The 12,213-nt window shown below is 36.3% G+C and overlaps 1 protein-coding gene across 3 annotated transcripts in view; it reads left to right on the top strand.

Moving 5' to 3' along the window:
- LOC139980183 (uncharacterized) overlaps positions 1 to 12,213 on the top strand; it is a 75,212-nt gene that overhangs the window by 10,421 nt on the left and 52,578 nt on the right. The window contains exons 1-3 of one of the 3 annotated variants that reach the window (XM_071991652.1): positions 10,296 to 10,419; positions 10,566 to 10,612; positions 10,643 to 10,711. The exons of 1 other annotated variant lie outside the window; for it this stretch is intronic. In XM_071991652.1, coding sequence (XP_071847753.1) covers positions 10,389 to 10,419; positions 10,566 to 10,612; positions 10,643 to 10,711 — 147 coding nt within the window. In that variant the 5' untranslated portion in view covers positions 10,296 to 10,388. Of the gene's footprint in view, positions 1 to 10,295; positions 10,420 to 10,565; positions 10,712 to 12,213 lie in introns of those variants that run through there. One more of the 3 variants, XM_071991650.1, reaches the window with a different exon arrangement.

Raw genomic sequence — 12,213 nt, 5'->3', positions numbered from 1 at the left:
TTGACCCCTAACTGACCTTTGTTGACCTTGGATCCTATTTCCGTTATGTTGGGAAACGATCACTTACCCCATTCACAACTAGTCCCAAAATATCAACCATTTCGGACCCTGTCAGTGGTAGTTTCACAAGTTATTCAGAAAAAACACATTTTGACCGATAAATGACCTTTGGTGACCTTGGATCACATCACGGTTATTTTGGAAAATGTGCCCCTACTTCATTCACAACTTTTCCTAATATACCAGCCATGTCAGACTTCGTGACTAGAAGTTGTTGCAAAAATTAGCTTAAGCTGGCAGTGTTTTGCACATAATCAACCTTGAATGACCTTAGATGACCTGATGGCTTGTATCAAAAATGTTCCTCTTGATGAGGTGCACTCTGTCCTAAAATTTGTTTGGCCTACAATGTACACACATAATGCTATTGCTAGAAATGTATCAAAACCAACCTTTGGCTCCCCATAACTTGAGAACTGGGTGTCCGATTGAAGCGGGAGTTGGTTCCTATATATAGCACAAAGAGCTCTATCATATATCAACATATTGACAATTTTTTCTTTGTTTTGTTTTGTTTTGTTTTGCCCCGTATCGCCTAAAATGAGCATATTTTTCGAGGTTTGACCTTTTGACCTCGCGGTCAGATGTAGTTTGACTGATTTCAAAAAGCACACGAAGGTCGCACAGGGGTCAACTATGGACCATTTTGATCGGAAGGTACCTTTGAGATCCGATTATTGCCACGAAAATTCAAATTACCCAACAAACTGATTAAGGTCACCGAAGGTCAACCTGAGGTCAAAGGTCATCTAGATGCGGGTCGACTCCCTGATAACAATAGCGTAACTCCCAATGTTGACGGACATTTGGTTCTCAAGTTATTGCAAAAATACTAGTTTTTGACCCTTGATTGACCTTTGTTGACCTTGGATCACATGACCGTTATGTTTTGAAATGATCCCTTACCCCATTCACAACTGGTCCCAAAATATCATCTATGTCGGATCCTGTCAATGGGAGTTATTGCTTGTTTTAATATTTTGGTTTTTGGCCTCTAACTGACGTTTGGTGACCTTCACATGCAACAAAAAAATAGGGCACATCTACTCAATGTGGTACTCATATGCACCAAATATTAGATTGTTCCAAGCTTCCCTACTTGAGATACCGTGTTTACAAGCCAGGCGTCACACACACACACTTACACACATACAACACGTACATCGCTTCTCGGCATTTTTAGCTAAGATACTCTGTAGTATCTGTTCCCCTTCGATGGGAATGGTGATGCACACCCGACAATGGTCACACAGTCACAGTCCCGATGCAAGGGGACTGGGGTTGAGAGCGGATCAGTCGTTCTGTAGTTTGGTTTTCGTGTCCAGTTTCTTTCCTGGGCGACTTTGCTATCAGTCCAGGCTTTGTTTCTATACCACTTTTGCATATTTTAAGATTTAGAATATTTTGATCTTGAATAAAACCAAAATTATTACAGAAACATGGCTATAGCTCAAATGCCCCCCTCCCTCCCTCTCTATATCTCTCCGTATAAAGTATCAGCGAAATGAACGTAGTGTGTATAGTAATTGTTCAAACACTGTGGCCATTTTAGCAGATATCTAGCAACTGGTGGGGGAGGTCACTAAATTCCCTTTCTCAATCCTACACCGTGTGAAATAATTGAATTCATCTACTACGTACCATACTTGAAACTTCGCATATATGTATAATCAACACATGACTTCCATGTAAAGTTTTTGATTATGCAGTCCACGTTACCACTCGCACGAAATGTACCGTATGGCGTACATAAGCATCAACCGTGCGTGGATTGTACCTTGAAGCGACATACAATGTATTATTGTAAGTAAACGCTCCTACGTGGTGACATTTATACAATGTTTGTCAAAACCAAGACTATATCATAAATACGGCGTATGTGGTAAGTCGACATGAGTTTCATGGGGTGTATTTCGTATCTCGTACCAGAAACTCATGAGATCCGGCATTCCGGTCTCCGGTTGTTTGAAGCTTCACGGGAACATATAAATTGGGGGGGGGGGGGGGGGGGTTATATGTGTTTAATGTGTGTACGATCTGACATGGGAGAATTTTTTATTCCACGTTTTTCTAGAACAAATTGCATTATTACATGCCTCCTTGCCTGTCGAGCACGATGAAATATTGTTAAGGGTGGCAAAAACGAGGCGGAGGGGGAGGGGGAGGGTTGGGGCGGGTGATGGAAGAGAGGATTTCTATTTCTTTTCCCTTCACTCCTTTAGAATTATTTACACATGGATTCGAAGAAAGGTCTTCTTCAAGGAAGGGTGGTATAAGAGAGAGGGGGGGATTGGAATTACTATCATAATACTGCATAAAACCTTTCTACCCTTGTGTAGCATCGTCATGACACACGTGACCTCGCCCGCAAAAACGAATAACTTGCAAGGACAATCTGAGTTAGGAATTAAAATATTTTATGAAGAGATGCACATGAAATAGCTTTTCGAGTTGAGTTTGATATATTTTCGATACCATATCGATGCAAACTTCTTTCACAATGTAACCCATAAAGCTTGACTATATAGTCTAAAAAATTTTCCGTTTATATTTTCGACCTGCTTTCCCCTCTCTTTGTGTATGATTAAAGCAAGCTGGACATTAGTAGCCTTGCGAGCAAAAATGTGTCTTTCTTTACCGTACTCACTACGAATAATCATAGTTTTCATTTGGTGAAACAATCAGCTTATGTTGTTTGAACAAATGAAATCATATTTATAAGCAACATATATATATATCTATATATATATATATATATATATATATATATATATATAGGTTTAGTAAAACTCGTCAGAAATTGATGAAGCAACCAACCAACCCCCTCCCCAAGCATGCTTCAAATCTACAGAAAAACAGGACATAATTTCAACACATCCATCATCACGTATATAAGCCCATAGGCTGCCGACATTTTTCAGAGCGGAAAATACATTTAGCCTATTTCGCATCCAAAATATATAAAAGTCGTATATCGTTAGTCTTATTCTTGTCTTGGAGAGGAGACAATATTTCCTGATAATTTGCGAGAAATATTCCCAATTGAATGATTCAGCATAGCGGTGGAAAGGAGACATCTAATTTTAATAAGTAAACGCTTCCAGCTGGTTTAATCTATACAATCATGTTCATCTTTAATATCATTATGTTCTCTTTTGCTCTTTCGCTCTCTTAAAGCTCTCCATCTATCTCTCCACCTCTCTCTCCACCTCTCTCTCTCTTCATCTCTCTCCACCTTTTCTCTCTCTCTTTCTGTCAATCTCTATCTTCTCTACTTCTCTCTCTTAAAGGTAACAATTTGCCTGAAATGTGTTTCAATTAATCACGTGACCACAAATAAGATTTCTTCGGTTGATCACATTTCTCTCTTGCTTTAGAAATCAATAGAAGCCATATCTCTACTTCCATGTCTTTAGAAATTATATTGATCCATCGCAAAAAAAAAATCCAGTTTGAATTAATTTTCTTTTATTAATTTTTTTTTCTTCTTTGTGTGTATGTGTTTTTTTTTTTTTACCACGTTCACATTTTCCTTATTTGCTGTTCAATGTATCTCTGAGGTGATATTTTTGATAGCCTGTTAGCCACCTTCCAGCAAAGGCTGACAGGTTTTTTTTTTTTTTATTTCTTCTTCTTCTTCTTCTTCTTTGTCTTCTTCTTCTTCTATCTTTCCATAAAAGATATAATATTTCCGGAAGTTACAACAAAATTAAGAAAAGTGTCTTTTATTCGAAACATTTATTGTTCCAATTAAATAATTGAAATGTAACATAATTGAATCATATCTGGTCGAGAAATTGCTTCCTTTGGCGTAATTGAAAGTTAAAATAACGTTCGGCAACGGTTCAAGAACAAATTAGATAACAAAAAAATCTGTTACTCTCAAAAGTAATGAAAATTAGTGTCCCATTGAATTATGATTCTCAAAAGTAACAGAAAGAAAGGACCGAAATTAGTGTTGCTATGGTGATATATTATTATGTCAGTGATATTCATATCTAGATGCAATTGGCATAATTTTATGGGCCAATATGTCACTGATTCATGCAGATATTATGATGCAATTTCTTTGTCATATTCTTTCACTCTCTCTCTATGTCTCTCATAACGTAATCATTATTTAGTGTGCGACGTACAGCAAGTGAAAATATTTACAAATGCAATACAAATATGGTGACTTGGGAAATTAAACATTTGCTTTGGGATTTCTGAACGATAAAAAAATCCCAGGTGAATTGTCTATTATAAAACGAATTGAAAAAATGGAATCTGAGGGACACTTCAGAGATTTGAAATGTCATCAAAATTCATAACTGAGTACAAGAAACGACAAATTGGAAGACAAATATGTATGTGGACGTAATTCGGTTTTATAAACATCGTCGTTTGCGGTTTCCGGTATAATCACGTTCTAACATCCACGAATACAAATTCCGTCGGATAAGATAATAAATATTTACTCATATTTTCTTGGATTCTCTAAAATCTCATAATATGATAACCTGTTAAATCTTATTTAAAGAGGGAGTTAACTTTCGGTTGTGATAAAAGTCTATATATAGAACACGGTCAACAGTTACAAAGCATTATCAAGAAAGAAATTACTAGCTGATAAACATTCCCCTCCTTTCAACAACACCAAAAAAAAAACATAAACAGAGTTTCTCTTACTTATAACGAAAACGAAATAACACAATAAATACATGAAACAGGCATATGTTCAATTTTAGTGCTTGTAGCTATCAATGTTTTTGATACATATAAAATGTCTACACGTATTGTACATTAAACCATATCGTCCCATCATCGTTTTCATTTTATCTCTCCATCGCTCTCATTTGCACGGTCTCTCGTCTTCCGTTTTATCCTCCTTTTTTTCTTAATTGTTTTTAATTTTGGTTGTTGTCTATTAACAAACCCATTATAGAGAGACACAAATAACGATGTTATTACCTACTAAGTATAATTAAAATATTTCTATCCAAATGAATAAAACAGAACGAATGGATGTAGGTTATAGTTATATAGTAGGCTATAATTATTTATATATCTTTATATATCTTTGATATATCTATATATATATATTTATATATATGTATATATTCATATATATATTTATATATAGAGTTGGTTGGTTGGCGTCTACCTTGGCGCAGAGTGCTCTATGTCCGGGGGACAGAGCGAAATATATGTTGAGACTAGTTGAGACTAGTGGAACACTAGTAGTTGTAACTCAGAGTTTCACGCGTTGAGCGATCATCAGACAACTCTGATGATCGCTCTGAGTTGTCTGATGATCGCTTAACCCGTGACACTCTGAGTTACAACTACTAGTGTTCCACCAGTCTCAACTAGTCTCAACATATGTATATATATATATCTATATATATATATATATATGTACAAAATAATCAACGAAAAGGGGTATGGTAGGCCCTGTGGGACAGATATGCCATTTTATACACGCGTCCAAATTCGAATATATACAGATATATATTAGCAGCCAATCAGAAGGTCGAATTATATGGCTGTAATAAATCAAATATATACGCTACCATGAAACGGACGCGACGCATCGCACAAGATCGAGATGAGATTACGTGTAAATATAGTAAATAACTGATACAATTAGGACCTAAATTTTGAGGAAAAAATAGGGGGAGAATATGTTTTGAGCCAACATTTTTTGGCCCACATGTTTTGTTTCCACGTCAAATGCATGTTGGGACACTTTCTTTGGGTTCCAACATGTGGGCGGTCTCGGCCCTATTTTATGGTCACACACGTACATGTAGCTAATGATTACTAATGTTACCTTATTGGGGTGGCCCCTGCGGAATTGTTAGGTATCATACGCCCATTAAAAGCTTCATCGATTTACATAAGAAATCACAAAAGTAATGTGGTCTCTAAGTCTAGATAGACGTTCTCAGTAGATAAACGCTACCCATCACCGGATAGATGAAAAGTTGGCCTTTAGTGGCACCATCAAAATTCTGCATCATGACCGTGGATATTTTTTCGCTATCTGGAGCCTGAAGTTGTCTTCACTTGTAAACAAATATCTTCACTCAGTAGTAAACAATTTTCCTACGCTGCTCCTGGGAGGCCTAAAGGGGTCTAAAATTGCCACAATTGACCAATTTTGTGCACCACATGTAGTCAGGTGGCTTAGCAACAATTTTCAGAATTAACGCTAACTTGAATCCACCTGACTAATGTACTTCCATTCATACCTTTCAACATGTTTAGCCACAAAAAAAAAAGATCCTGATTGATAACATTTCGTAAAATCTAAGATTTTGGCACTTTTCCTGACTGTGAACATCCAGCGGATTGATATAGACTCTAATTGGAGTAAGCCACCTTAAAGTGTAGGCACAGCCATTTTCTTTTACTTGCCCGGCTGATGATTCGGGACTATAAAGACCATAGTTGATTTTTGAGACATATTGATTTGAGTTTGGCTGTTGTTTTCCCGGGGTAAAAGAGACAGGAATTCAGAAAACAATGGGCGTGCTGGAAACAGTTTTGCGGAAAATTAATTTTCGCGTCTAATCGTACTGGCAGGAGGTTTATTTTGGATTGTCAACTAAGTTTCTTGAAAATAGATATAGGGCTCTTCTAAATGTTTAAGTTTAACGTTTAATTTAACACTTTTATTCAGTGGAATTACGACCTTCCCTACCGGTTTCAAACCTCTGGACATACAATCAATATTAATATATCAATACACAATCAATATACATATATATATATATATATATATATATATATATATATATATATCCACAAGAGAAAAAGGGGAAAAAATGATACTTTCATTTCCAACTTTATTACTTAGAACGATAAATCAGTTACAAAATATTTCGAGCGTTAACACGGCCATTCTTCAGTTGCAGAAATGAAATGGAAGAAACTAGACCTTATTGGGATTACACTTAGCATGTATACTCATAAAGGAGAGATCTCTGTTGAGCCCATTGTTGTGTGTTGAGGCGTAATATGGTTTTTGGTTTCGATGAAATCGTAACCTATGCATTCATGCAGGCGGAGAGTGTGTGCGTGTGTGTATGTATGTATGTATGTGTGTATGTATGTGTGCATGTGTCTGTGTGTTGTATGCGTGTGTGTGTATGTATGTATGAATGATACCGATATCTGATACCACAAGATACCATACTGATGAGCAACTTTTTGAAAAATTATAACTCTTTCATGTACAAAAGTAAGACGATAACTAAATAACCAATGAATTAAAGTGAGAGCAACATACTGTAAATAATATGTAAATTAAATGATAAATATTCATATACTAAAAAAACAGACGTAACAACACAAACTGTGCAATATGTATGTATATTAGATCCTCCTGCAAGCAGGAACTCGCGAAGAAGCCTAATTGGCTTATCAAAGCCGCAAGCTGACCGAAGTCAGTCTCTCACATTCATATTTAACGTCCATAATTATGAATTGTTAATTGTCAACAACCCTGTAACTGGACGACATACATTAATCTGGGAGCGACTCGAACCGGGGACCTTATGATTGAAAGGCACCGGTGTTAACCACTGAGCTAACACTCCACAATAACTAACACTCTAACACTAACACTCCACACTCCGCAATAGAGGTAAATATATTGTGTACAAAATATCTGTTTCATTTCGGTAAACTGCATATACACAGCGGAATCTAAATATACACCCAATTTATGGGAACAAATATTTTTAAAATAACTGACCTCAGAATGTCGAAATAAATCAGTTTGAACATTTCTGTTTCTTTCTTTTTATTATTACGGTCCAAAAATAGCTTTCATTAATCCTCTCATATATATTATTATAAAGATCAATCAACGAACAGGACCAGCATCAAGAAATCAATAATTATTCTTCAATTTCTCAACTAATTGATATTTCATCAAAACGTTATAACGTCTTGGAGTATTCAGTTATATTGAATAAATAAACTATAAACAGATGATCATTTCATTTTATATTAATTAGTAATATCTAGATTTTTAAAGAGAATTCCATAAATTCAATTCAAAGTCATTTCAACTCCATATTAATGCCCTCTTTTAATTTGTTCTTGTACCAAGCTAAGCTATATACATTATATAACTTTAAGATTTACAGTAGTTATTGTAATCTCTGTGTGAATCGGTTGAATTAGAGTACTCCATGGCAAGCCCTTTGGGACAATTACCTCATGCCTATACCAGCCATACCAGCCAATTTATCATTCTTCCCAAGCACTCGTACTGACAGTATGAACAGTTCCTTGCCTTTATTCTGAAAGAAACATGATATTTATATACCTCTGATATTAGTACGAGCGCTTTTAAACATAACATGAGTGTATAGAGACTTATTAGGTTTAAATCCACCCTAACCTGGGACGAAAGTCATAAATGTGCACAATTTTCACTTCTTCATTAGTTGATCTGTAACTTGACCAGAAAGTATAGGAACCCCCCCCCCCCCTCACCCAACAAGGTCCATCATATAATGGTAGTTAAGCCATAAATTAAGAGTATATCCAAGGTATAGTTTGGATTGCGACTCAACTCACAATCAAATGCATGAACTTGTAACCTTAGCAATTCCAGTTTTCAACATTGTGAATAGGCCTCAAAATGTCTTGTTCACCTACTGTAACCATGAATCGACAGTCATGCAAGAATTGCTTCAACACAATAACGACTTTTTCGGTTTGGGTTAGGCGTATTGTTAGCTTTATAATATATAATGGTGTAGTTAACAATAAGAGATTATATGTGTATGGTTAATGACGGTGCTGTTTGCTCGCACGTCACTATAGTTTTACAAAAGGGAATTTTGAACACGATTCAAATTAGCCCATGTCTGAACTTGTATCCAATTTATTTACAGTTAAACGTATATTTACCGTATAGTTTATGTTAATGTAGTGTTTCTGCATGGAAACTCACTTCCTCCTGGTTAGTCTACAATCAAACAGTTTTTTCACCGTGAATATATTTTAGAAATTATATGTACTTTTCTAAAAAGTTCTAACTGCCTGGTGTCGACTTGACCCGTCGTTACATTATCACAAACGTGTTAAATTACCCATTTAAGATGTAATTTCATATACTTATGTCATCATATGAATAATTATTATGTAAATGTGTTGTCATTCTTAGAAAAAAAAAGATCTCTGACCATGCAAATGTCCAACAAAGCTGACCTCATCGTGGTGTCACAGTGGCAACCACTCTCTCTTCAGTGGGTAAACTAGAGCTTTGTCTGGCCATTTTTAAGTCAAATTGCCCTCTCAGGTGTTAAATTTAATTCCGTGTTGCATAATCTGCATGTTTCCACAAAACTATAGCTATGTTGGAAATATACCCAGTAAAAACTCCCCTGTCTCGATACCGTCAAGGCTCCATAGGCTGCTTACTAGAAACCCCATGTACAATTTCAGGAGGGTGAATTTGAAGGGGCACTGGCAGGGCTTGTAGTCTTTGTAGTGGCAGGGCTTGAACTTGGAAGAGCACCAGCATGGGTCCATCTCATGAGAGTCTCTAAATAAATTATTGCTGTTGATAAATTCAAACCAGTGTTGAGTGGCTGATTTCAGCAAGTAGTGCTATAAGTAGCGATTGTTACGATATGGCATTGCTTGCATGTATATTTATGTGCGGATGTACCAAACCGATGTATTGCCAGTGAGAATTTCATAATCCCCAGGCGTCCTTATGCCCCTATCCACCACAGAGAAGTCATTTCACGGCCATGAATAGTTCCTGTTATCATACGATATAAGCATTGATATAAGCAATTCATTTCCAATAGTTTTATCACGCTTAGTTAAAGCATTTCGCGCATTACGTACCGCCGTGAAACGGGACAGTCACTACATTACTCGGAACCAAAAGAAAATTCTAAACACTTCGAAAGTGGTTGATTTAGATTCGGAAAATATGGCCAAAATTCCCATTTTACTCCTTTTTTGTGTCTTTTGTTAATAGGATTGGATTAGACACTTTTCTTTCATCAAATTCAGTTAGTACCAGACATATTAATTGGCTAATGACTGTGAAATTGACCTTCGAAAATGATCAGTATTACCTAATTAAATATTAATGAGGAGTGACGTCAAGAAACCCCATGCATATTCTACAAGAATAGAAAACACTTTTCGTACCGCTGGGAACTGACTGTTTAAGTTAATCCGTGTTTGCGACTGTTCATGCGTGACGCACTCTTGGGCACCAGTTAGGGAAGTAATAGTCAAAGTCATAGCGTACGGTACCTTCTGACACAACAACATCACTCACTCATCACGAAGCCGAACTCACAATGGAGGATAACAAAAACTTGGTCAATAATGGTAAGCCATCTGATTTAATATAAGACTTGATTAATTAACAAAAAATACATCATATGATAATTTCGTCCAAAAGTGTTTTCTTTAACAAAATGGACTAAATGTATGAACTTAGCTTATATTCTTATGCTTTTGTCCATGTTTTACAGACCAACTTCAGATTGAAGAGCCACCACAGTATCCCGGTCCACAATATCCCGGACCACAATATCCCGGACCACAATATGCCGGTCCACAACATCTCGGAAGTACCAACACCATGATTATGGCACAACCGGTACCACATGTACCTCAGGTAATATGTTTTTATTACATTATGAATGCTTTATTTGTTTCAGCAAAAAATCGAATTCAGAAATATTTCGTAAATATCTCTTCAACTTCCTTTGACACTACTTCTTACTGATAGTTGATTAACGGTGTTAAATGGATCTATTTACAGTGTTATTGACTAGAGTCGATGACTTTGTACTCGAGTCAGACTCGAGTTACATTTTGTGACTCGAGTTCAGATAATCAGATAGTCAGTAGTGACAAAACTTGACTTGACTTAGCGATAACATCATATGACTTATAACTAGGCTTTAATATATTTAACTTGTAGACATCACCAGTGTAGACACTAACAAATTGTTTGACACCAAGAAAATGGAAAGAAAGGCTAAGTGAGAGAAGATCGAAACAAACGTTCATTGTTTCTTTTACCTTCCACGACACAATGGGAGACATATGTCGTTTATTGCGCCTCAAAGTGTAGTCATTGTTTGTTTGGTAATAACTAACACGACATAATTACAAGTATCGATATGTAAGAGGGGATGACGTATGATGTGTGACGTCACAAACAATTCCAGGATGGAGAAAAGAAGATACAATTATGAGATAAAAAGACGATATGGCATCAGTTAATAATTTAATGTAATAATTATCAATATTTCCTTGGTATGGTATGTTCTGATGATTCGTTAACTGGGTTTGCATGTACTACATTAGTTACATTAAGCATAAAATCAATAGGCGAAATTGAGTATCCCTTCCCTTGACGAAATGATGTATTCAGAATGTTTTAATTTTGTGTTAGTATGTGTAACGAGTTATAAAAATATGAGTTGATTTTTAATTCATGCCAGTGTGTAATTTGAGATTAGGAGAACCTTCCCGTCAACCTCCTCCTCCTCCCCCCCCCCCACCCCCTGCGCCCACCACCATCACCTCCGATGGTACAATATGAGTTATGTTGGCTGTACAGAGTTAGTAACTGTCTTCAGACAACGATCATGTTTCATGACTTTACTGTAACGTATGTCATTTTTTCATGTTTTGTATCGAGAGAGGGAGAGATAGAGAGTGTAGGGGAAAGGTTGAAGTACAAGTTTTAAAATAACTTTCAATTGCTGTCTAATGCAAATGATTAAACTTGTAGAATTTACTCGTCTCATAGCATTGCAACTGGAGCTCACGAAGCAAGTCAACCACATGACCGATATCATCACTGCACAAAGATGCAGCCTTTTGTATTTGAGCTGGTTGATTTTGTTAGGTCTGTACCTATATGTAGTGCACATCACTTTAGTTGCTGCTAGGGTTGGCTTGTGTCTCAAATTACAATCAATGAATTAACTTGTAACTTGAAATGTCTCGACTTGTGACTTGGATTGGTCTGCGATAAAATCAATTGACTTATGAGTTGGTGACTTGAAAGAAATTCATTTTCGAAAATCAGACGAATTGTGACATGACTTAACAAACCTGAATTAGGGACAAAACTAGAGATTTATAAAACATGGAATTAATACG

This window comes from Apostichopus japonicus, chromosome 14, assembly GCF_037975245.1.
Source record: "Apostichopus japonicus isolate 1M-3 chromosome 14, ASM3797524v1, whole genome shotgun sequence".
NCBI classification, from domain to species: domain Eukaryota; kingdom Metazoa; phylum Echinodermata; class Holothuroidea; order Aspidochirotida; family Stichopodidae; genus Apostichopus; species Apostichopus japonicus.
This window is presented reverse-complemented; position numbering and strand designations above follow the sequence as displayed.